This window comes from Microplitis mediator, chromosome 9, assembly GCF_029852145.1.
Source record: "Microplitis mediator isolate UGA2020A chromosome 9, iyMicMedi2.1, whole genome shotgun sequence".
Taxonomy (NCBI): Eukaryota; Metazoa; Arthropoda; class Insecta; order Hymenoptera; family Braconidae; genus Microplitis; species Microplitis mediator.
In genome coordinates this window covers 9071814-9099678 of record NC_079977.1, presented here as the reverse complement: position 1 = coordinate 9099678, position 27865 = coordinate 9071814, and the positions used below count along the sequence as shown (strand labels likewise).

The 27865-nt window shown below is 32.7% G+C and overlaps 3 protein-coding genes across 4 annotated transcripts in view; all 3 read right to left on the bottom strand.

The window, feature by feature from the left end:
* Positions 1 to 1276: 1276 nt before the first annotated feature.
* Positions 1277 to 27865, bottom strand: part of LOC130674677 (uncharacterized) — a 43821-nt gene continuing 17232 nt past the window's right edge. The window contains exons 2-3 of one of the 2 annotated variants that reach the window (XM_057480078.1): positions 1848 to 3937; positions 1277 to 1744 (exon numbers count right to left, since the gene is read on the bottom strand). In XM_057480078.1, the coding sequence (XP_057336061.1) occupies positions 1868 to 3937 (2070 nt within the window). In that variant the 3' untranslated portion in view covers positions 1277 to 1744; positions 1848 to 1867. Of the gene's footprint in view, positions 3938 to 27865 lie in introns of both variants that reach the window. The other variant, XM_057480079.1, reaches the window with a different exon arrangement.
* LOC130674679 (uncharacterized) lies at positions 16373 to 26538 on the bottom strand. The gene is made up of 2 exons (XM_057480081.1): positions 25375 to 26538; positions 16373 to 20117 (listed from the first exon to the last, which is right to left on the bottom strand). Exon 2 carries the CDS (start codon positions 20095 to 20097, stop codon positions 18820 to 18822), a length of 1278 nt encoding a protein of 425 aa, XP_057336064.1. The 5' UTR covers positions 20098 to 20117; positions 25375 to 26538; the 3' UTR covers positions 16373 to 18819.
* Positions 23489 to 25380, bottom strand: LOC130674678 (uncharacterized). The gene has a single exon (XM_057480080.1). It carries the CDS (start codon positions 24977 to 24979, stop codon positions 23489 to 23491), a length of 1491 nt encoding a protein of 496 aa, XP_057336063.1. The 5' UTR covers positions 24980 to 25380.

Genomic DNA, 27865 nt, shown 5'->3' with positions numbered 1-27865 from the left:
TCTATTAATATAAATTATTAAAATAAGATCGTAGCTAATAACTCTTTTTTTTTATTGTATTACTTTAGTAATATATATTTATTGGAATATTTACCTGAATTATTTTTTTTTTGTTTGTGATTCGAAAAATTTTTTTTTTACTTTATTTAATATTATATTTAGATATATGCACTATATTATTATTATTTTAATATTTTATTAAACCCCCTTTTTTTTTTTTTATATATATTTATTATTATTATTGTAGTGATTAACTTATATTCACTATTACTATTATTTCTCTATTTACTTTTTTTTTTTTTTTGAACGATAAAAAAAAATTATTCTTAATTAAATAATTTTCCAACCACTTTAGAGAAGGTTGACTTTATAATGAAGCAATTTTCACAATTAAACTGGGCTGCTACCGGTTAGTAACATCCCTACTCAAAATTTTTTAAAAAGAATTTATATGCGGAAGGGGTGTCATATGAGTCCCTTTCGCGATAACGCGACTTATGCATTGGTTTTAGCATGCATTCCAATGACATAAAAATTTAACATGCATTAAATATTGAAATAATATTTAATGGAATATATTTAATGATAATAATAATATATATATTTTATGTATATATCAATATAATTTTTTTGTTTGTTTTTCAGCTTATTTATTTTTTTTTTCTCTTCCCTTTTTTTTATTATGTATTCTATTTCTATTCTTATTGTTTATTCATATACCTTTTTATATAGTTTGTAATAATTTTAATATATTAGATGTGTATATATATATATATATATTGCATATGATTTGTATAAAGAGTATGTATGAATATATATATATTATATATATAGGTATAGATATATGTAAAAATTTAAATTTCGCGACGACTGCGCGCGTCGCTACCCTCCCGCGCTAAGAACATTACCAGCGCAAAGATGGTAATGCATCGATTATTTATCCAATTACAGAAAGCTACTTTGAGAATAATCGATAAATAAATATATATATACTTTTTTATTAAGAATTACTTATAAAATTTATTATATTTAATTTCTTACGTATTTTTATATTGTTTGAATTTATTATTTTTTTTTTTAATAATAAATTGAAATATTGATTAATATTTAAAAATTATATTTTTATGTAAATCCTTAATTATTATTTTTCCTATTATTATTTATTTATGAATTTTTTTTTTTTTTTTTTTTTTTTTTTTTTCATTTTCCCTTTTTTTTTTTTTTTTTTTTTTTTTTTTTTTTTTTTTTTTTTTTCTGTTATATATATATATTTATTTAATAACAATATTTATGACAATAAAATTTAATTTTTCTTAACACTAAATTACACATAAATATCAATGAAATATTTATTTTCTAAAATGTCGCGATAGTTTACCCAAGTATTCGCACAATCTTCACAAATATATCCCGGTTTTTGATATATTAACACTTCACCGCACTTGATGCAATTTCCCGAAATTTTATACGGATATAACCGATGCCAGTTTTGATTGCAATATTTAAATCTTTTAGTAAAAATCATTGGACAGTCTTTTAAACAATTTTCGCACATAGATGCGTTGTCAAAATCATTATGATAAAACTCTTTTACTATTTCCCTCGGCATGGTACAATATGATGTTATCAAACTTGCGTAAAATTTTAAATTTCTTCCAGGAATTCTGGTATGTGGAATTCCGTACAATGCATCTAATTCTTCATCTTCTTTCATCTGTTTAAGTACTCCGGCAGGAATTTTCATCTGTAATAACACTTTTAATTTTAAGTATCATCACTAAAATTATAGAATAAAAATAATTAAAAATTTTTAAAATTTGTTAGTCACAAGTTGTTAGTAATTTTACCATTGAGTTTAAAATTTAGTTTATGAGGATAAACGGAACATGCTAGTTGTTTTTTGAATAGTTCTTGTTTCATTATTTCCTTCTTCATTTGCTGGTAAACTTGGATAAATTTTTTCATCTGTTGATGGTGCTGATGGTTCGGTATTTTCAATTGTTGTTTGAATTTCTTGATTTTGGGTTGGTTGTCGAATTATAACTAATTCAACATTTTCATCATTGTTTGAATTTGTATTATTATTATTATTAATACTTTTATGAATATTCTTGATGTTATTTTCTTGTGCTCTTATTAAAATGTAATTAGTACAGGCATCCCAAAATGAAAAACACAAATAAAAAGAGCATCCATGAGTTTTTCGAATTTGAAAAGCATGAAGTAATGTGTCAAATGAAAATTTTACTAGTCGTATAATCATAATTATACTAAATATTCCCGCACTTGCAGATCCAAAAATTAAAAATTTTCCCCATGTTTTTTCCCATGCTGAATCAGCTAATTTTTGTAATGCATTAGTGTCAAATAAATTTAATATTGATTCACCTTGATTTGCAAAATGCAAACCATCTATTCCTCTAGCAATATTGCTTAAGATTGCTGGTTTTTCTACTGGAGACATAATTCTATGTCGTAATTTGTCGAGATCTTGTTCAGAATAAATTCCACTTGTAGCTAAGAATTTTGGAGAAGTATATTTCCATGTTGGTTTAGTTAATGGTTGAATTTTATTTGGTGGTAAAACTTCAACTGGATTAGGTGTAAATTTGTACCATGATCCATCTATTAAAAATAAAGGTGGAAAAAGTGGATTGCAATCAATCTGAGTACCTTTTCTTACTAAAATTCTTGTTTTTGGAGTTAAAAAGTAACTGTCATTTCCTCTTTTCACTGGTAATTCGTTATAACACTCACTTCTTGGGTAAACTGATACTTCAACAGGTATGCACTTTACAATGTTTATTGATTCACCTGACATTATAGCCATATAACCTGGTCCTTTCATATAATTATAAGCAAACTCGTCTGGTTTACTTGACGCAATTGATAACAAATTTTTTAAAGTATTACGTTCTAGCATACAACGATGAATTAACACATCATAATATAATTGTTTAATTTGTTTTTGTATAAATTTTTCTACATATACAAACTTAGAATTAACATACGCAAATAGATCTAAATTTTCTATTGATATTTCATTATTTAACATTAAATCATTCTTTGATGTTTCAAAGATAAATAATTTAGGATGTTCAGTTCTGATTATTTTATAGCCACAAATAATTTCAACATTTGTGGTAGTTAATGCAAATGTTATTCCATTTGATTCTAAGGAATAAATAATTTCATGTTTATCTGAATTTTTCTCAGATGTTTTATTTACTTTACCTGTATATAAAACTCCGAAATTTTGAAAATCACATTTATGTGATGGAATATAGTCCCAAAAAGTATAACCTCCCTCTAAATCCAAACAAGATAAATCAGATAAAGTACATGTTAAACCCGATTTTAAATAAATTTTATCATTTTCATATTTAACTTCCGCGAAATATTCTTGTATTGTAATTTTTAAAACCCCTTGAACGACAATATCGCTCCAACTTCCATAAAAATCCGAATAACTTCCTTTATTACACGTTCCATCATTACCGATTGACCCTGCGAGTGTTGCACCACGCGTAGTTGTGCTATTAATTTTTAAACCGGTTATAAATAATGTGCCGAATCTATATGATCCCGATTTATGAATATCTAAACATCTTTCTTTTGAAATTTCTTCAATATATTCCATACGCCCGCTATGTACTACCGACATATGAGAATAAGCCCCGCAATGATAAATATTTCGATCTACTTCGATTTTACATTGAATTACTTTTGTTAACGAATATTCTTTTAATTGTAATAATTGAATAAACGGTTCTGTTGTATTTATTTCTTTAGGATGAATGTCACAATCTCCCACCTCTGTAATTGAAATTGTTGTTGAATTTGATGAAAATTTCCCGCAATCATACCCAATAATTCCACTCGCTGATGATGACCATAATAAAATAAAATAAATCACAAAAGTGATATTGAAAATCATCTGTAAACATAAATTAATTAGAATTTTCTTCATCGCTATTTTTCTTTTGTTTACGTGTTTTTTTAATTGGTGTAATTTCTGGATTTATAAATGAATATCTCAATCGATTCATGTGAACTATTTGAATTCTTTTTTCTGTTTGAATTTTTACGTTTCCTTTACCCAAAATTTCGAGAATTTTGTGTGGTCCAGAGTAATGATCTTTTGTTTTACCTGGATTTGGTCCACTTTGTAAAAATACATATTGACCTACTTTTAAATTTTGTGGATTACAATGTTTATCATAATATTTTTTAGATTTGTGTTTAGCGTCAACTAAATTTTGATAAGCTAATAGTCTTATCCCATGTAATCTTGTGATTAAATCAATTAAATAACCTTGCATTGTAGGTAATTGCTCACATTCTCTTATTGGTTCGCTAGAAGGTAATCTAGACTGTTGTCCAAAGACAATAGCATAAGGTGTATTTTTAATTCCTTCATGATAACTTGTATTGTATGAAAATGTTGCTAATTCAATCCATTCGTCCCACTCTTCATCAATGGATGAGTAGTGTTTAAGGTATTCGTTTAATGTGTGATGTGATCGTTCTAATGAACCGTTTGATTGTGGATGATAAGCTGTAGTTTTAAGTTTTTTAATACCGAATCTTTTTGCTACGCATTTTAAAATAGCACTTAAAAAGTTACGACCTTGGTCTGTAAGAATAATTTTTGGCGGACCAAAATAACAAATAAATTTTTTGACAAAAGCAGTTGAAATTGTTGTAGCTAAAGTGTTAGGTAATGCTTCTGCGATACAAAATTTAGAAAATAAATCTTGAATAGTTAAAATATATTCATTTCCTCTTTTAGTTTTTTGTTTTGCCCCGACAATATCCATAGAAATTTTCCAGAAACAAGCAGCTGGAGTATCAGTAATAACCATAGGTTCCCTGTGTTTTATACGAACTAATTTTTTTAATTGACAATCTAAACATTGTTGAATTCTACGTTGAATATCATTTTTCAAATTTTCCCAATAATAATCTTTTTTAATTCTTTGATAAGTTTTAGTTACCCCTTTATGACCCCCGATTGGTGATTTATGCATTTCATAAAAAATTTCATCTCTTTTTTCGATAGGAACATAAATAATTGTGCCCAAACAGATTATTACTTTAATATCAGTTCCGTCAAAAACATTTTTTAATTCTGTTATGACATTATTCCACGGTAAATTTTCAATGTTTTCACTTTTTGCAAAACTTACTGTTTTTAATTTGAATTTTTCTAAAGTTTCTTTTAAGTTTTCAAAAATTAATTTTAAATTTTCAATTAAAATTACAATTGATTCTTTTTCTTTTTCACGAATAGGCAAAGCAAAATAATATTTATTTTTAATTTTCTTTTCAACTACTTTTCCTAACTCTAAATTTTTAAATGTCGGTAATTTATTTATTTCTTTTAATTTAACTGCGCCATTATCGCATGGTTCACCATTGGTGCTAATAAAATAAGCTAAATTATCTTTTCTGAAATGAAAATAATCTTTAATATCAACTATATTACGAATATTTCCCGCTTCTAAAATTTCTTTAATATCAGAATCACTATGATCTGATGAATCATTTTTATTATTGTTTTGTTCATTTATTATATTTTCAATATTTTCATCTGAGCTTAAAGAACTGCTCACACTTTCTTGATTTAATTCTTGATCTTTTATTTCTTTCCTTTTCTTGATTTGTTTCACTTTTTTCTTGCGCTTAATAATTCTTGGTTGATTTGTAATTTCTTCGTCGGTTGAATCGTTATTTTTATCACTTACTTTTTTTTGTATTTCATTTTTGTTTTTGTTTAAATTTTTATTTTTATTAATTTCATTAGTTATTTTAGTCGTTGGTTGTGGTGTGGTTTTTATTTCTTGTTTCTTTGCTGCAGCTCTTGTTGTTACTTTGATTTGTTGAAATTCTTCTGTTTCGATTGGATTTCTTGACAAAGCATCAGCAACATAATTTATTTTACCTGGTTTGTAAATAACTTTAAAATTATATTCTCCTAATTTTAATCTCCATTTTAAGACTCTTGTGTTTACATCTTTTGCTTTTTGAAACCAAACTAATGGTTTATGATCTGTAACGAGAGTAAATTCTTTACCATAAACATATGGTCTAAATATTTTTACACCAAAAACAATAGCTAATGCTTCTTTTTCATATGTTTCGTATCTTATTTCAGCGTCTCTCAATACTCTTGAAGCGTATGCACATGCAGTATCTTCTCCGATTTGTCCTTGTGATAAAACTGCTCCGATTGCATAACCCGATGCATCAGTGGTAATAATAAATGGCATTGTAAAATCAGGTGTATTTAATACAGGTGGTTCACATAATTTATTTCTTAATATTTCAAAAGCTTCTTGAGTTTCTTTATTCCATAAGAACTTGACATCTTTTTGAAGTAATTTTGTCAATGGTTTAGCTATTTTTGCAAAATCTTTAATAAATCTTCTATAATAATTAGTAAAACCCAAAAATTGACGAACTTTTTTCTGAGTAGTAGGAACTGGATATTTCTTTGCAGCTTCAATTTTACTTGGATCAGGTCTGATAGAATTTTTACTAATTAAATGACCTAAATAACAAACTTCTCGTTTGAGGAATTTGCATTTATCTGGTTTTAATTTTAAATTTGCTTCTTTTAATCTCTGAAAAACAATTTTTAATCTTTCGATGTGTTCCTGTAAAGTTCTTGCAAATAAAATTATATCATCCATAAAAACATATAATATAACACCAATTAATCCCGAAAAAACATCTTCCATTAATGCTTGAAATGTCGCTGGGCCATTTGCTAGGCCAAAAACCAATCTTAAAAATTCAAAATGACCTAAAATAGTAGAAAAAGCAGTTTTATGTTGATCTTTTTCCTTCATTTTAATTTGATGAAAACCCGATGATAAATCTAGAACAGAATAATATTCAACTCCACCCAAACTATCAATTATATCAGTTATATTTGGTAGTGGATATGCATTTTTAATCGTCTTTTCATTTAACGCTCGATAATCGATTACCATTCTCCATTGTTTTCTTCCTTCAGAGTCCGGTTTCTTTGGAACTATCCAGACTGGGCTGTTGTATGGTGACCTTGATTCCACAATAATATTATTTTCCAATAATTCTTTAATTTGTTGATTGATTTCTTCCTTTAAAGCATAAGGAATTCTGTAATTTTTAATATTAACAGGTCTTTCATCTGTAGTCAAAATTTCATGTTCAACTCTATCTGTTGCTGGTAAATATTCACCTGGAAGGTGAAATCTTTCAGTATTATCTTTTATTAAATCATAAAGAGATTCTTGTTCGGTTTTATTTAAATGTTTTACATTTAAAACCTCTTTTATTTTTTCAAAACGTGATTTATTTTTATTTATAGCATCAGTATCATGTGAAGAGTGTCCTGTGGCATCTTCTTGATTCTTTTCTTCGTTCTCACGAGCATTGTTGATAACTAATACTCGCTGAGCATATATAATTTCTTTATTATATTTATTGATCGACTCGTGTAAATTGTAGTCTTTATTTTCAATATTGTAATTGGAATTTACCTTTGAATTTTTTTCTTGATTGTTATCTTGCTTGATTGTATTTATATTTTCAGATTTTTCTTTTAAATTTTCCTCATTTTCAGGTTGATTATTATTTATTTTATTTTTGTTAAAAGTTTTAGTAGTTTCTTTGTTTATTTTCACTTTTATTTTATTTTCTTCTTCTGGTTCTTCTTCTTCTGATTCTTCTTCTGCTTCATCGTCTGAATCGTAGTCGGTATCGCTTCCATAAATATTAAAATTCTGGAATCCCATAGCCATTATTTGATGCATATCATCATCAAAATCAGATTCTTCTTCATTTTCAATTTTCATTATTATTTCTTCATCTGTTTCTTCATTAGTTTCTATTTTTACTTTATGAACTTCTTTTTCGTTTTTTATTTCTTCTTTTATTTCTTCTTTCATTTCTTCTTTCTCGTCTTCTTTTATTTCTTCTTTCTTCATTTCATTTTTTTCTTCTAGATTTTCTTCAGTTGTTACAGGATAAATTTTATCTTGAAAATTTATTTTATTATTTTGCACTAATTTTTCACAATTAAATGATTGATTTATTGATTCATCAGTATCATAGAAAAAATATTGTTTATTATTTATTTTAATAACGCGATCTTTATAGCAAATTTGGACTTTCGCTTCGTCAAAGAAATTCGAACCCAATATTCCCGATTGCTCGATTGGAAAATCGTCAGGAACTATTAAAAATTTAATTTCTAAATCAAGAAAATCTAATTCAACTTCACCCAATGCTTCAACTGGAATTTCGTTAATTCCAAGTAATTTTATAGTTTTAGTTTTATCTAGAATTGCCCCTTTTGGACAAAAACTTTCTTTTAAAATATTAGGACCGCTACCTGTGTCTAGCATTACTGAAATTCGTCCGACATTAGGATTTACGCTATATCCTAATAAAATTGTTGGACTTTTATTATTTTTATTTAAATTAATTTGTTCAACGCGAGTTTCTTTTTTATCGCTAATAGTTTTAAGTGGAATTCTATCAAAAATACCAAAATGTGAATTAGAGGTTGAAGGATGATTTTCTTTAATTTGTTTTTCTTCATCATTTATTTTCTTCCAACAATCTCTAATTCTGTGACCCATTTTTTTACAATAATTGCAACTAATAATTTGTTTTGGACAATTATTACTTGAATGTTCATGGCTACCACAAGTTAAACATTTATTAAAGTTTTTAGAATTATTATTTAAAAATTCGTGTTTGAATCTACAAATTTTAGCAATGTGACCAGATCTATTACAAATTTGACATCTTTCAACATTTTGACTTTCTCTAGAATTTAATAATTTAAAACATTTATCAGCAGTATGACCTGCTTTATCGCAAAACTGACAAATTACAGTTTGTCTTAAGTTTGATTGTTGATTAAAATTTTTATTATTATCAAATTGTTTATTTTGAGAGTAAAAATCTTGTTTTTGTTGGTAATTAGATTGATGTGGTTTTTGAGAATTATTGTGTTCGCGATTGACTTCGTCGCAAAGAAACACGGGTTTTTCAATTCCCCTTCGTTTTATATTTTCGAATTCACTTAATTCTTTTCTAAATTTAATTTTTTGTTCGATTTTAATAGCTTCATTAAGTGTATTTTGAAAATTATTATTTAAGGTTCGAATTTTACTTTCGATTTCAGGATTAAGACCATTTAAAAAACTTTCTACGGCTCTTCGCTCAACTTGTAGTATATAAGCATCGTTTTCTACTTGTGTATGTGTTCTTTTGTGTACTTCAACTAATTGTGCTGCAATATCACAAATTCGATTAGAATATTTTAAAACAGATTCCCTGTCTTTTTGATAAACGCGACCCAATTCACCCAATAATTGCATTTCTGTTTTATTTGGGGCTGCTTTTCCCCTTAAGAAGTCATAAAATTCTTGTTTTGTATTTACTGTTGCACAGTTTATAGATTTTCTTAAATCGCCTTTTAATTTTTTTCGCAATAATTTAACCAAATTAAGTTCAGCATCTTCCGGTAAAGAATTAAAAGCTTCATTACAAGCAGTTATAAATTCTGTAAGTGTCATATTTTCACCATCATATTCGGGTACAAATTCCAACGCGTCACGTAAAGAAATAGATTGATTTGCTGACAGAGCCATTGCTACCGGTTGTTCGTTATTGATTTGATTAATATTGTTATTGTTATGGTTATTGTTATTATTCAAGATACGCTCATCATTTAAAAGTGCATTGTGTGGGTGTTCATTTGTAGAATTAACTTCAGAATGTTGTGCAGAATCATTTGTTTGATTGTCATGTGTATTTACTTCTTTATTTTCTTCTGAATTTGAGGGTGATTTTTCAAACGATTCAGTAGAATTTTCAATATTAAAATGATGATTAGATTCAGAATTATTTTCATTAGGATTTTCTTCAATACTTTCATTAGTTAGTTGGTTAGTACTATGTAAATTATTATTTTGAACAAAATTTGAATAATTAAGTGAAATCGAGGTATCTTTGAGAGAACGTCTTCCACTAGGACGATAAGGATTTTTTTGTTTTTCAGTGGATGAATCTGGATTTTCTCCGGAAGGATCCAGATTGATATCTATATTATTTTCTTTTGCAAATTTCCGAGTAACTATTCTATTTGACATAGGAAATCATTTTTCCTTTGAAATAAAATTATTTCAATTATTTATTTTAATTTAAATTGATTTAAATTTGAATTTTTAAATATTTCTTTTTCTTTTTGTAAATTAATTAATTTCATCATTATTGATTTTAATTTTTATTATTTTTATTAATAATCAACAGCATCCTTATGTATCCCGGACGAGCCCCCAAAAATTTTTAATATATGTTACGTCAAAATAACACATATTAAGAGTTGTGCTCCTGTTTAGCCTTCGCCGAGCGAAATAACTGGGACGGAGCTATAAGGATGACTGTTTATTATAAATAAAATTAAAATAAAAATACTCCGGTTCGTCGTCTAAGAGATAATTAAAATTATTAAAAATTAAGTTAAATAAAATTTAATTAATTTAGTAAAATAATAAAAGCAAAATTAAAACAACTTCCAAATTTATTTAAATCAAAACAATTATTTAAAAATTATTACAAACAAAATTAAAATTGAATTAGACAATTAAATGCGGTTTACAATTTTTAACGCTTTATAAAATGATTTAGCTCTCGATTTCACTTGTTATTTAATTTATTTAAACAATCAATTTATTATTTAAATTTATTATTAATTATTTATTTAATTAAATTGTTACCTTGATTTATTTGATGATTATTATTATTATTAATAATTATTTATTTGATTTATTATTTATTATTCTTCCTTCTCAACCCTTGATAATTGATGTAATTTTATCAATATTGAATTTTATTTATTAAATGAATCATATTTAAATAATTCAAATTAGATTTGATAATCGATGGAATGTTTATCAAAATTATTTATTAATTAAATGAATTACTACTTTTGAATAATTCAACAATTATTTTATAAAAACTTCTGAATTATATCTTAATAATTCAGTTTACAAACAATTAAATCACCATTATTAATGATTTAATAAAATTAAGGACTTTGCCTTTAAATAATTAAAATTTCGTCAATGACGAATGAGCTCACTTAGGAAACTGAAATCTTTTTCGATTTCCAGAAGAGCTGTTACCAGGTAGTAACATCCCTTCCAATAATTATTTAATTATACCAATTATTTCATTGGTCATAATTGAATCAATATTTTTTTATAATTATTATTTATATATATATTTTTCATGACTTCCAATGCAGTTAGCAACAACGCATAAAGCATTGGAGTCGAATTCATAAATCAATATTTATTGATTCTTACTTTTTCCTTTATTGCAATATATTCTTTTATTATTTAAACATTTATAATTCATTTCATTTTTAATTATTAATAACTTGTTTATTAATAATTATTATTTAATTATATTTTATTATAACATTTCACAATTTTATTTCATATTCATTTATTATTTCATTTCATTATTAATAAACATATTATTAATAATTAATTTCATTTTTTTCTTTCAAACAACAATTATCTTTATTTTTTAAAGATATTTCAAAATTTATTTCATATATTTTTTTATAATAATAATTTCATAATTTTCATTTATATTTATTTAATAATTTTCATTATTTATTCATTCATTTAATTTCATTTTCATTTCATTATTTCTTTTCATTATTTCATATTTCATATTTATAAATTTTTATCATTTCACTAATTCATTATTTCTTTACTTATTTATTTATTTATAAATTTCAATTTTTATTATCAATTATAAAATATAATAATTTGAATTTATATTCAAATATTATAATCATTTATTTTTCATCATTTGATATTTTATTATCATATTTATTTATATTTATTAAAGAACAATATTTCATAAAAATAATTTGAATTTAAATTCAAATTTAAAAATCATCAGCCGTAATAATGGCTGGAAGTCATTTACTAATTAATTAATTTATGCATAGCCAGATGGCATAGCATGTACGATTTTTAATAAATTGATTGACAGCAAGAATACGACGTCGTGACGTCACATATATATATATATTAGGGTGCTTTTATTTTTGCGACTATTTTTTTTTTTTCGCTCCCATCCCGAAATTTTGTTGGAAATACCCCCAAAAAAATTCCCTGAGAGTTTGAGCCCTTAATATTAATATTAAGTACTCGACCACAGCGTGTGAAGATTTCCCATTTAAAATACACGTAAACTTGGGTTTTTATTTTTTAAACTTCTATAACTCCGCGGCATTTTATGATATCAACTCGCCCAAAGTCGCGATTTTCTCAGAATTAAATACTCTACAAAAGTGTCCGTGGTCGCGAAGTCGTAACTCGTACAGGTGGGGTAGTACGGACCGCTAAACTGAATTTTTTCATAGGATTCTTGTTTTTTCTCTCAACAACAAAACCTGCAGAAAAAATGTGGATGATAATTTTATAGGAAATTCAATTCTCTACAAAAAAGGTCCTTAGCACCAAATCACTCAGATTGACATTTTCTGAGATATTAGTCAAATAAAAAATCAATATTTTCTAAGATTTGATTCGACATTTTATGGGAATTCAATGCTGCGTAAACTTCAATAATTAATATCTCAAAAAATATCAATCTAAGTGATTCGGTGCTAAGGACCTTTTTTGTAGGAAATTAAATTTCCTATAAAGTTGTCATTTGCATTTTTTCTGTAGGTCTTGTTGTTTATGAGATAATGAGAGAAAAAACAAGAATTCTATGAAAAAATTCAATTTAGCGGCCCGTAGTACCCCACCTATACGAGTAACGACTTCGCGACAATGGGCACTTTTGTAGAGCATTTAATTCTGAGAAAATCGCGATTTTGGGTGAGATGATATCATAAAATGCCGCGGAGTTATAGAAGTTTAAAAAATAAAAACCCAAGTTTACGTGTATTTTAAATGGGAAATCTTCACACGCTGTGGTCGAGTACTTAATATTAATATTAAGGGCTCAAACTCTCAGGGAATTTTTTTGGGGGTATTTCCAACAAAATTTCGGGATGGGAGCGAAAAAAAAAAAATAGTCGCAAAAATAAAAGCACCCTAATATATATCTCTTTACTCCCGAGTTATTTTTCTCTTAGTTTAAGCATTTTTTTTTTGGTTGGAGCATATAAAAATTTTTCCGCTTAAAAAATTGTACTTATTCCGAGAAAATTTATTGTCTTCAAATCAAAAAATGTAATATTGTTTCAAAAAACTAACACATCTTTCTTTAAGAAAATATCTCTCATGTTTAGAAAAAAAAACTCTTAAAACAAGTATAAACTTTTTTTGTTCAAGCATAAAAATATGATGACTTCAGGAAACAAAAATTTTGATTTAAGATAATTATTTTCTACGTGCAAGAAAATTTCAATTTTCTGAATCGTTAAACAAAATCTCTTGTATCAAGATTAATTTTCTTGGTTCAAGTGAACTGTATTACTTTGTAAAAAATAAGTTGTAGGAAGTGAAATGATTTACGTAAAAGACTCTATCACATTTTAAGATGAGTCTGATAGTTTCGCCGAAAAAGTCAAATAATACTAAAATTTACTATGAATCCAACTTTGACCTTGAATAACTTTCAAATAATTATCTTTATCGAAAAATTATAAGAGACTTTTTTTGTAGAACGTTCAATTTTCAACACAAGTATTCATTGATTTTTCCGATACACTTATTCCCTGGTGAGTGATAGAATTCTAAACTGTGAAAAAATATTTTTCCTATGTTATTTAAATCAGAAATTGAAAAATGCGATGGACTACCTCTAAAACTTGAATTTAAGAGCCGATCTTCTGACAGAAATTTTATTTTAACATATTTCATCAGTTTCTGGTGGTACCCATAAAAAAAAAAAAGTTGTTTTCTGGCACACCCTAATTATTATATTATAAAATAATTACAACTTTTAGTATTGATTACAAATACATTTTACAATTATCTGATACTCTTGCACCAAGTAAATAATTATCTTGATAATTTTTTCTTATGTCAAAATGTTTTTTTTTTTCAAATCAATATATTTCTATGCTTAAATTGAAATAATTTTAATTGCTCAGTATTTTTATTTCTTAGTATGAGAGATATTTTTTTGAAAAAAGTTTTTTGTTAAAAGTGAAAATGAATTGTATTTTTTAATCAAACAATTGAAAGCAAAATATACACTAATCCAGAAAATTAAAGGAACAAGAAAATTTTATAAATTTTTTAGTGATTTTTGGAAGGCTGTATTTTCGTGAAAAATGATCGTATCGAAAAAATTAAAAAAGCAAATTGAAGCTTGAAATCTCTAGTTGAAAGATCTTCCAGCAAAATAATTTTTTGAGCTACGGTTTTTGCGGAATCATAAGAAATAGCTCGAGACGAAATTTTTCTAAATTTTTTGGTTTTGGTTTTTGGGTCTACGGGGTCGGGAAAATTGTTTGGCTCGTTTAGGAATTTTTTTCATCTACAATTTGCTTCTTCTTTGTTTATTTCTACGACAATTTGCTGCTGAGATATCAGCCTTATAATAAAAAAGGATCTTTTTGTCCTTGATTATCGATATCTCAGCAACTAATGGTCGCACAGTGATTTTGAGAGCAGCTTTAGAACTTGAATTAATACCCCACAAGCCTCATTTCCGATTTAAAAAAAAAAATTTTTTTTTTCATCCTAAATATTAATTTAAAAAACCTACAAAAAATGGACTTTTTATGGTTTTTGAGTTAATCAACCGCTGCTTTAAGAACATTGATGAAAAAGGGAATGTTGCCAGATGATTTTACAGCTTAATGTACCCCCAAAGCCCTGGAAATTTTCAAATCGATCCATTGAACTTTTTGTCCGGGCCGATTGTTCAAAGTTTTACAAAACAATTTAAGGAACAAGCTTTGTTTCTTAATTTGTGTAATCGTTACCAAAATGAATAAATTAATTTTCTTTCGGATTTTCTTTTATTTTTGCGTTAGTTATTCAGTCAATGTAAGGTAAAGAAACAGAAAAAAAATCTCCAAAACCGAGATAAAACACGAATTTTTTTACGTTTTACTCGGAGTTTTTTTTTTCATTTTTTATTATAAGGCTGATATCTCAGCAGCAAATTCTCGTACAAAGAAACAAAAAAGGCAAATTGTAGCTGAATAAATTTCCTAAACGAGTCAGTAATTGATTTTTCGGAAAAAAATTTTCTCGACCCCGTAGATCCAAAAACCAAAGCCAAAAAATTTAGAAAAATTTTGTCTCGAGCTATTTCTTATGATTCCGCAAAAACCGTAGCTCAAAAAATTATTTTGCTGGAAGATCTCTAAAATAGAGATTTCAAGCTTCAATTTGCTTTTTTAATTTTTTCGATACGATCATTTTTCACGAAAATACAGCTTTCCAAAAATCACTAAAAAATTTATAAAATTTTCTTGTTCCTTTAATTTTTTGGATAAGTGTAGAATTATATATACTTATTTAAAATTGTATATAATTTTTTCACTCGGGTGCTTAAATTACATCGTATTACACGATTTTTACATGCTATTCCCACCGGAGCTTCGATGAAAGACAGAGTACACCAAAACTACACTTATTTTACAGGCGGTTTTAGCGGGAATTTCAATTTTACGCTTAAATTACACTATGTTAAACGGTTTTTTTCATTGCACGAACTCCTTTAACGTGAAAATAACTTTTTTACATACTAATTACACCAAAATTTACAAATTTTAAAAATACGTTAGAAAATGCAGACAAAACGTCGTAAAAACTTCGAAGAAACACAGTAGAAACCTCGTCATCATGGCAGAAAAAACACCACTTTTTAACGAAAAACACCGTCGAAACTCCGTTGATACGTCGATTTTTTAGCGAGTTTGTACGGTCGCGCTTGAACCACTAGAATATACAGTGGAATCTCAATGGTAGTAGAATGTGAATTGAGTGTCAGTAGATTAGTGTGAAACAAGGGTCAACTAAAAGTGAAATTTTCACAAACCCACCGTGTGATACACGTGAAATTCCGGTGTATTTTCAGTGTAATTCGGATTACACTAAGTTAACACTGAAACCCACGGTGGAAACGGATCCGCCAGGGATTAATATTTAAAAAAATTTTTTTAAATTGTGTTTGAGCATCAAAAATGAAATTTTTTTTTTTTGATGAACTAATTGAATGTGTAATGGTAACTTTTTTTGTAGATGTATTTGATGCCTGCCCCCTGGGCCAGCAGCACTCGCTTCGCTCGTGCCGCAAATGCCGGGGCAGGCATCAATACATGCTAAAACATAGTTATATAATTTATACAAGTTTGATTTGTCGACGTACTTTCGACCGGGCATAAAGAAAAATAGTATACTATTTTATGTACATATATATATATATATATATATTATAACACAAAAACTAGACGCTAATTTCTGCGCTATAACTTCGTTCTCTGCGTTTAGCCTCCAGTCTCAATACGAATAGGGCGCCAGGTAATTTTTATCACTGGAATCACCAAACCAGTAAATCATGAAATTTTTGATAATTTTTGATCTGTGGAATTATCACCAAAACCACGCATAAACAAAACTAAAACTAAAACTAGAATTAAAACTTAACAAAATGCTCAGAACTTATTAGCAAAACAAAACGGAGACTGGAAAACTAAAAACAGAGTTACGGTATGCCATGGTGTCGCTCAGTGTGTAGGTTTATGGAGAGAGGGAGTGGTCCGGGTTACATCATTCCCAAAGTCATGTAGATTCATTTTGAATTTGCAACTTTTATTTAACAACAATAATCCCAAAACTCTATTTAACAATAAATAAAATACGATAGCTCAGTACAAATAATATTTTTCTCTATAACGAATGCTGAATATAATAAAATTAATCTTAACAGAAGGTAAATTGACGTCTAAACGATACGTATCGATATCTTACAAATAAATCAATTAATTAACTAGAACTAAATGATAATCAAATAATATTTGGTAAACTAGAACGATAATTATAGACTCGATACTCTAGAACACTCTCTTTAGCAAAATCGTAAAACTAACGTACATGGGTCTCATTTCGATGTTAATTAGACACTAATTGGTTTAACAATCAAACATAATTCTTTTATAAAATAATATTAACAATGGAACATGATCGTGACTCTAAAAATGTAACACTATTCTCATAATTAGCTCAGATATTAAATCTTTTCTTTAATTAAAACAGGAGCATAATACCTCAAGACTTTTGACTCGAACTCGATTAATTATTTATAATAATTATTTCATACCTGATGTCTGGTGAATAAATATCAAGTAACGTCTCACACTGTTTTGAATAATACTTCTGTATCAATAATCTCAATCTGTAGCTTTCCACAATGCCTTGAACTGTAGCGCCATTACTGCACACGTCTACTCGCTTCAAGCGACTAGAGTCGAATGCCCACGTCCTTACTCCTCGAAGGTCTCCCTCCGACTCCCTCCTCTCAATTCTCAATTCTAAAAACCCCAAACTCAATCCTATCGTTATCAATAACTGACCTCTATATTCTAAATTCTAAAATCCAACTCAATCTTTACTATAACGGTAACTGGAGGCTCAAGTCCTCGCCAAACGTACTCACTAAACCATTCTGAGGATGGATATCCTTGGCAGTTGCTCTCCTGGAACAGACTTCAGCTGGGATCATAAAACTTATGAATTAAGTGACCTATGACTTCCTCAGCGGTACAAGTGGTCATGACTTGTCCTCTGAGGCCTGTCAGACTAATAATTTAAAAATGACCAAACGGCTTCCACAACAGCAACGGTCACAAAATTACTGCTGAGGCCTGCCAAACCAAAACTCCAAAACTGATCCCATTCTGCATCCGTCAAATTCCTTATATACTGGAGCACTAGCATCTCAGCTAGACCTCTGCAATCAACCAAGAAGTCTCAGAGGGATAGAACTAGGTTCTATCATCAGATGATACCGGGTGACTAATTTAAGTCCCGCTCCTCGGCAACACTGACTCGTCCACATACTCAAAATACCAAAAATCCAAAACTTCAAACAATCATTTTCCCAAACTTTAATCTCAAGCCATATCCCATACTAATTTCCCCATAATTCTGATTCTAATTCTTATTTTCTTTATCCCAAAATTCCATAACTGTAGCCAGACGTTACTCCATATTTAATTCTTAAACTATAACTTAATCAAAAATCTGTATCAAAATCGTAAATTACTGTAAGCTAAATTATGAGTCTTGAATTACCATGCTCGTAAATACAATAAAATTCGTTGGTGTTTGTGACGTTCACTTTGAGTTGACCCCCATACGAAAAATAACGTCACAACTCCCGTCCTCCTGGGGAAGATTTTACGGTACGGTGATTGTTGTCTTGATTATACGTTGTATTACTGACTCTGGAACTGTACTGCTGTTACTATGATGACTCTCTCTCTTTACCATGATCGTGGTTCGAACTCTCTCATCCTCGAAACTTTTAACACTGTTTTCTCGAACCCACGACCTGAAACATTTAACTGTAGCGGTATTACGTATGTCCTGAGACATACTATTAATTAAACCTATGCAGGTTTTTGCAAATTTGCCTGTAACATACGGTTTCACAACCTCTCATAACTCAACTAGGCCCAAGCCACTGTAAGTACGACGCCGTAGCGAGGTACGAAACGCTTTTTTTTTTATTTAACTGTAGCATTAATCTTAAATCATGTAATCGTTGTCCGGTAGCGCCAATGTCGTTGCCTTTGATCTGTAACCTGGAGACGGAATCTTAATATGGTCGACCACGATTAGGTGACTGTTCGTCCTCTCGATGTCGGGGAGCCTTCCTTAGCTGCTCCCGAGGAACATTTCCTCCGTACTCCTTCTTGTACGGTCCCATTGCTTTCCATTTTTCGCCGCAACTAGGACACGTACGGGCAGTATAATTAGCCCTGCCGCACATCTGGCAAAAGGTCTTCCTGGCTTCTGGGCATGCACTGAATGGGTGCCCTTCTTTGCGGCAGTTCCAACAGAGACGTGGCTTGCCCATCCACGTGAACTGCTTCCTCTTCGTCTCTTCTGCTAGAGCCGTGTTCTCTCTTCCTAGAGCTGATGTTGTGCTGTGTGCCGGTTCTCGAGCACGCTGGAGCCTGTCTTGCACCGAAGATGGTTTTCTTTCTGGTGCTCTTGGTGGTGTCGGTACAGTTGATGGGGCTACTGACCTCTCCCGTATCCTCTTATTCCAATCCAGTAGTGATTGGCGCGCTGATCCTGAGGGTGACTTCGGTCGATCTTTACTGGACCCCGAGGTTCGAGCTGGTGATACCTCCTTATTGACTGGAACGGTGCTTGGTGGTGTCGAGGTTGACGACACTCCTGTGATTCCGGTTCCTGGGGTGACTGGAATTGACTCGTGTACCACCTCCATAGGTGTCTGTAACGTCATCTCGGCTGGTTCGGTCTGAGTGCTGGAACTCACAACTGTCAGCGGCTGGACCTGCACTCCGATGTCACGAGTGGCATTAGCGTCTCTGATGTCACTCGTGGTTGCCCTCTTGAACTTTACTCCAGATAATTCCTGGAGCGGACAGCCGATGTCTCTGGGGTGGCTCATACGAACAGCCACTTTCCCCAGTGCCTTTAGCAGACCAGGTTTAAAGTGGTCAAGCCATCTCAGGTGCTTGACGTATGGGCGGATAGGGTCCCAGAGAGTGTTTTCATCAAGCCTCATCGGCAGCTCTCCTGGTAGACCCTCGTACAGGCTGTCGGTCTCTGTACCTGTATCGCTGGCATACTCCTCCTGATTGGCCTCCTCCTGCTCTTGGCTGTAGCCTGATGCTTCCGGATCTCCTAGCATCTCTTCCTGCTCTTGACTGTAACCTGATGCTTCCTGGTTTCCTAGCATCTCATTCCGGGAGGGATTACTCACTTCGTCGTCTCCCAAATTAATCTCCGGCATTGTTGTAGCCGTCGATATGTCATCATCGTCGACGGACAGGTCGATCAACAGGACCTCTTCGAGGCCCTCCATCTCCTTCTCCAAACTCCTAGTATCCTGTCCCGACATACTGTAGCCTTATCGAAGATCTGAAACATACAACTTATTAAGCTCTGTAACTTTTTACATACTATAGCTGTAGCAAGAAGAAGAAGGAAAGAAAGTTAGATAGCAGGTATACAAGGTTTCAAGTGTTGGATAGAAAATGTTCCGATTACTCGGCCTGCTAAGTCACTCAGCTCATATATTGTTCGTGATATTTTCTTGGATACCGTGAACGGACCACTGAATTTATCACTCAGCTTGGCTGACACGTGTTTAGAACCACTAGACAGTGAGAAGTGTCTTTTCCACACTAGGTCTCCTTCCTGGTACTCACGATCTCGATGTCGTTGATTATAATAATGAGCTTGCCTCTGAAATGCTGTATCTAACGCGTGGACAATACTTTTTCGCAAGTTATTTAGTTGTTGCATCCTTGCTTGCCACTCCTGGAGAGGACCATGTATTAATTCTGGTTCTCCTTCCACCTCCTGTCGGAGTGAACCTGTAGCTGACAGTTCTCTTCCCGTGTTCAGGAAAGCTGGGCTTGTGTGAATAGAACTGTGATGTGCCGTGTTATGGGCAAAACGAAATTGTGGTAGATATTTGTCCCACTCTCGATGATTTTCGTTGATGAATGCCGTCATCATAGTCTTGAGCACTCGATTAACTCGTTCAACTGGATCTGCTTGTGGGTGATATGGTGGTGTTGTCATATGCCGGAATCCCACTCGCTCTGCTAGGGACCTGATGTCCCTATTTACGAACTCGGTACCGTTGTCTGTCAGAAGGACTTGGGGTTTACCCCACCTCCAAATGACTAGTTCTTCTAGAGCTTCACTTATCGCTGTACCTGTAGCTCGCCTAAGTGGTCGTAGTTCAATCCATTTAGTATACAGGTCCTGTATTACCAGTAGATAGGCGTATCCTTTCATACTCTTTGGCAATGGACCCATAATGTCTGTAGCGATAATTGACCATGGCTCCTCCACCTTCTTTTTACCCATGAAGCCTGCAGGTGGTGCTTGTTCCACTTTAGTACGCTGGCAAATTTCGCAGCGTCGAACGTATTTCACCACGTCCTGGAACATATTTGGCCAATAATAATGGACTGCTACTCGCCTGTAAGTCTTGTCGACTCCTAAGTGTCCTGCTTCGGGTGTAACATGACACTCGGTGATCACTCTTTGGTGTGATGCCCGCCTCACGACTAATTTCCATGCGTTGAGATCTTCTAACTCGGCTTCTATCAAGTTTGATGGCTTGTGGTAGTATAGATTTTCTCCATCTACTCGCCAACCTGGAAATTTATCGGGTCTTCGTTGTACATCTCTTAACCTTCGGTTATACCAACGGTCCACGTCATCTGCGATGACAACTAGAACTTCTCCCTGATCTTCTGGGATCCTCGATAATGCGTCTGGAACGTGATGTAGTGCGCCTTTACGATGAATAATCGTAAACCGGTACTCCATCAACTCTAATGCCCATCTGGCCAGTCTACCCGTTGGGTTTTTGAGATTATGTAACCAACGTAGACTACTGTGATCTGTAACTACCGTAAACTCGTATCCTTCTAAGTAACACCTAAACTTACGAATTGACCAGATGACTGCAAGACATTCTTGTTCTGTGACGGTGTACTTACGCTCGGCGTCAGCTAATGATCGGCTTGCATACGCGATGACACGTTCTTGACCATCTATGACTTGTGTCAAGGCAGCACCGAGTCCCACTGAACTAGCATCGGTCTGTAACGTAAACGGTAGCTTAAAATCTGGACATGCTAGTACTGGAGCGGAAGTAAGATGCTCCTTCAAAGTTGTCATAGCCATGTCCTGCTCTGTACCCCACTCCCAAAGTTGATTTTTCTTCAGTAACTTTGTGAGGGGTGACGCGATGGTTGCGAATTCGGGAATGAATCGTCGGTACCATGACGCCATTCCCAAAAACCTTCTCATCTGTTTGATGTTACGAGGTGCTGGAAATTCTCGTACAGCCGACGTCTTCTCTGGATCGATTTGTAGTCCTTCTGAATTCACTATGAACCCTAGGTAGCGAACTTCTGAGCAACAAAACTCGCTCTTCTCCCGGTTGATCGTTAATCCGGCTTGCTGTAATTTATCTAATACTTTCTGTAGCCATAGCAGGTGTTCCTTGTATGTCTCCGTCACGATAATAATGTCGTCGAGATACACGAAGACGTACGGATACATTTCTGGACCAATCAGTTGGTCGATCATACGCTGGAATGTTGCTGGAGCGTTTGTTAAGCCAAAAGGCATTCTTTTAAACTGGAACAGTCCGCGACCCGGTACTACGAACGCAGTTTTAGGTCTTGCTCGTTCGGTAAGCGGTATCTGGAAATAAGCTTGACTTAAATCGAGGGTCGTAATGTATCTTGCTCGTCTTAGTTGATCCAGTATGCTTGTCATATTCGGGATCGGGTAGGCATCTTTCACTGTGGCTGCATTTAATTTACGATAGTCAATGCAGAACCGCCATTTCCCATTTGGCTTCTTCACCATGACTACTGGACTAGACCACTCACTGTGGGATACTTCGATAATATCCTCGTCTAGCATCTTGTCAACTTCTTTCCATATAGCTTCCAGGAGTATTGATGTGACGTTGTAGGGTTTTTGTTTAACTGGTGGATTGTCTCCCACGTCGATATCATGCTCTGCCAATTCGGTGACTCCTAGTTTTCCTGGAGAACGGATATTTTTATCCAGGAACGTCTGTAACGTGTCTCGCTCTGCTGGACTGAGTGTCTGGATCCCACAACAGATGATAGCACATGATGAGGCTGTCTCTGCTGTAAACTTGAACTTGCTGTCGGGCTGTGTACGAGTGTACCACTGGTTGACGGCAAAGTCAATCACCATCTCCAACTCCCTGAGGAAATCTAACCCTAGCACACATGGTTGGGATAGTGAAGGCATTAAATATAATCGCGCTATAGCTGTTTGATTTTCTATCTGTAACTCAACCGTCGTCGTCTGATTAACTCGCTGTATGTCCCCGTTCGCGAGTATCACTCGTCGCGTTGACACGGTATCAAGCGGTAAGCGTAGTTGAGTGACTAGAGCAATTCCTACAGGTCCTAAAAATGATTTTGAGGCCCCTGAGTCTATCAAAGCTTTCAGCGGATATCCTAGTATCCGGACTGTGATAAAGAAAGCTGTGGGTGACTTCTTGATGTTACTTTCGAGATCCTTCTGTAACTGACTACTATAATACATATCCTTTGGTAACGGTGGCCTGTTACCTACTTCCTCGATTGAATGAGCGAAGTCAATCACGTCATGTCCGACTTCTTTAGTATTATAAATACCTGTAACGGTGCCGGTCATACCTTGACAAGTCCTGTCCGACTCTGTACGATCACCTAGTGAGTCTCGAGTCGGTGGATGACTCACTTCTTCTCGTTTCCCGGATTACAGAAAGGACAGCTTGATGTTGTCACTCCGGAAGCTCGACATTTGAAGCAAAAACGTCGTCGAGGGTCAGGACAATTTCTGTGACGGTGCCCTGTCTTGTCGCAGTTCCAGCATCGGAACTCGTTAGCTGGTGGTGCTAAAACTGGAGCTGGAATCTCGGTTTCCGGCTTTTCGTGATCTGTAACAATACTAGATGCTAGGGGCTCTGGTAAATCTTTTGTAGCCCTAGTGTCGTTTGCTTTAACTGGCCGTTTTGTTCTCTCTGAGAACTTCTGGTAATTAGTATTAGCTTGACGGCCATGTTTCCTCATCTGGAGCGCGTCGAGGTGTTCAGCGAGGATCTCATCTTCTGAGTAGTCGTCATCCTCGTCTTCTTCTCTATCATCTTGAACTGCTCTCAGTTGAACGACTCGATGGTGACGTCGATCGCGATCACGGTGCTCTGGAGCTCTATCTCCTATATTGTTCCGTTGCCGTGAGTGTCTCGGTTGCTCTTGATATGCAAATGAGGGACACATTGAGTTGCGAGGTAATGGTGGTGGTCTATAATTACTCGCACGCTGTATTATACGCTCTTGGCGTATAGCACGACTCTCCAACTCGTCCATGGAATGACAGTCATACACTGGAATAACTAACTGGAGCGACGGTAGCATATTACGGTGCGTGTATCTAATCCGTTCTACCTCTGGCCATGGCGGATCAGTACGTGAAAATAAGCCATTCATACAGGCGATGTACTGGCTTATTGGCTCTTCGCGGGCCTGTGTGCGATTCGAGATCTCTTCACGTAACGACATCTGGTAGTCTGGATCTGCAAACCTGGATCTCATGGCTTTCTTTACACGACCTCGATACCAAATCAAAGCCGCACCACGTAGAGAGAAGGGGATGGCTTTAATTAAATCCTCATCTCTCACTGTAACCATACTTAAACCTTCATCGAATCTCATGATGAAGTTCTCGACGTCCTCGTCGAGTGCACCACTAAACTGTACATGCCATTTATGCATCATGTTCAGCAGGGTAGTTGCTCGTATGGGTGCTGGAGCTCGTGGATCGTAGTCCATGTCGTTCTCACCCGGAAATTCATAGTCTTCAGGTCTCGGGCGTATTGCTTGTCGCGTGGGTCGTCTACGCGGTGATCGACGGTCCTCTGTATCATGTAAGGGCAGCGCGGGTTGCACATGCTCGGTCTGTTGACGAGAGTCGCGGCTGTAGCGTTTATTCTTGGGTATCGCCCCGGTGGATCCCGCTGGCGGCTCGGTGCTGTTGGCGTTGGTTGCCCCCAGATCCTCTAGACCGATATCCTCAGCCCCACTTCCTGTGTTAAACAGCAGGTTCAATGGTGATTGAAAATGGAATCTCGATTCTCTTTCTTCCTCGCTGGAGTTGGATCTTTCTATATGTTCACCTGGTCTTTTCTGTTTACCCGGATCGCTGAATTTTCCTCGTCCTCCCGTCATTTTAGCAAGCAATTTTACCGTGTAAGATAAACTACTTTGCTGATTAGATCAAGAAATGATAGTGGGTAGAGAAATAAAGAAGGACAAGAATACTAGAGCGATGTCTTATGAGACAAATGAATTTTATCCTGTAACCACGGGTTCGAGTGTACCCGGTACTCGAGAGGTAGTAGGCTTAGGCCCCTTTTCTCTCTCTCTCCTTTACTTTTATTACTGTAGCGTTACTGTATATTCGGTATTTATAGCTTTTACCTTTTTTTTTTTTTTTTTTTTTTTGTAGCTGAGCACAAAGAGTGTGAAGAGTAGAAAAAGTTGTAGACAGCAGATAGAAAGTATTTTATAATATGCAGCGAAACTATTTCTAGGTATACTTATTATTCAGTCTCAAGACTTACCGACGCTGATGAATGGTTTTTCTGTAAATACGTGCTGTTTCACTATAAACACTCTTTGATTTATTAAACAATAACTGAATCTATCGTGAAATATTTCCTGTAGCGTTGACTTGATTAATTTACTAATTATTAAAAATAATTAATAAATCAGACTGTAACTATTTAACAGAAATCTGTTAAAATTATTTTAATTAAATGATTTAGTAATTGTAAAACAATTAAGAAATCACTCTGTAGCTTTTCAACAATTAAATAATAATTGTTGAAGAATAATTATTGAACAAAACTGTAACTGTATTAATCGGTATAACAAATGAAGATATTTATTTATTATACTGAATAATAATTTGTAATTAATTGATATTACTATCAATTAATGAATAATTAATTTATTAGATTAATTATCTGTAGTTGAATGCAATATTTTAATAACTGTATTAAACGTAATTGAATGGAAAATGGACGCTGTTAAGCACAAAGAACTTTGATAAAATTTTGAGAAACTGCAGACACGTCTGAAGCGCACGAAAAATCACCAAGATGTGATGGACAATGGATGACTCTATCGGGTGGTGGCGATATGTTCGCTGTACCCCCAAATTATTCTTTTCGGGTGTCTGTAATTGGTTATCAGTTTCTACCCGAGCGTCTTAGCCAATTAGGGACTCTCAGAGGTCCTCGTACCCACTACTAGTGTTACCCCACTTAAGGGTACGTGTGGCTGGCTTGCATTTCCCCGCCAACTTCCGAGAATTTTCAGGAACTGCGAGCCTCTCGCTCTTACTGTAGCGGCACGTGTCGATGTCTTCGACTCTGCACCTCGCTCCATGGGGGGTGAGAGGTTTACATGCCTCAACTTGTTGTTTACACTACAACACTGTAACTTCTAAACATTGTAACGTCTTAATCCTCTGTAACTCGAGTACCTAACAAAGACTCTTTGTAATTCCTCGAACTGTAGACAAATATTTTCATCGGCATTCTTTAGTGGATTATTCGAGTGTATGACAATAAGAATTTTGTTTTTACACTCGATACTGAGAATTATGACCGAATCGTTCCCGTATGTTTATCTCTTCGAGACTTTTCGATGGACGAAATATGATTCCTTTTGTAATTTTATTACCCATGCATGTTATTTTTACTCTTCTAACTTAACTAATATTTTAAATAAAATAAAATAAAATAAGATGAAATAAAATAAAGTATTCATTTTATGCTCGGAATTCTTGTAAACTGAAATTTTATTGTTTTATTTGTACGATTAAAACGATTATTATTCTGTAGCTGGAATTATTTTTCTCTTCATAATTCCTTAATCAAAAATCAAATTACTCAAATACTCAAAGTAGAGTTTTTAAACTGAAAAATCTAAAACTAAAAACTGCGAATGAATCTACACAAAAATGGATCAATGATGCTAGACTTGTAGGTGTTAGGTGTCTTTTTGTTTTGGGAGGCCCCACGTTGGGCGCCATTTTTATAACACAAAAACTAGACGCTAATTTCTGCGCTATAACTTCGTTCTCTGCGTTTAGCCTCCAGTCTCAATACGAATAGGGCGCCAGGTAATTTTTATCACTGGAATCACCAAACCAGTAAATCATGAAATTTTTGATAATTTTTGATCTGTGGAATTATCACCAAAACCACGCATAAACAAAACTAAAACTAAAACTAGAATTAAAACTTAACAAAATGCTCAGAACTTATTAGCAAAACAAAACGGAGACTGGAAAACTAAAAACAGAGTTACGGTATGCCATGGTGTCGCTCAGTGTGTAGGTTTATGGAGAGAGGGAGTGGTCCGGGTTACATCATTCCCAAAGTCATGTAGATTCATTTTGAATTTGCAACTTTTATTTAACAACAATAATCCCAAAACTCTATTTAACAATAAATAAAATACGATAGCTCAGTACAAATAATATTTTTCTCTATAACGAATGCTGAATATAATAAAATTAATCTTAACAGAAGGTAAATTGACGTCTAAACGATACGTATCGATATCTTACAAATAAATCAATTAATTAACTAGAACTAAATGATAATCAAATAATATTTGGTAAACTAGAACGATAATTATAGACTCGATACTCTAGAACACTCTCTTTAGCAAAATCGTAAAACTAACGTACATGGGTCTCATTTCGATGTTAATTAGACACTAATTGGTTTAACAATCAAACATAATTCTTTTATAAAATAATATTAACAATGGAACATGATCGTGACTCTAAAAATGTAACACTATTCTCATAATTAGCTCAGATATTAAATCTTTTCTTTAATTAAAACAGGAGCATAATACCTCAAGACTTTTGACTCGAACTCGATTAATTATTTATAATAATTATTTCATACCTGATGTCTGGTGAATAAATATCAAGTAACGTCTCACACTGTTTTGAATAATACTTCTGTATCAATAATCTCAATCTGTAGCTTTCCACAATGCCTTGAACTGTAGCGCCATTACTGCACACGT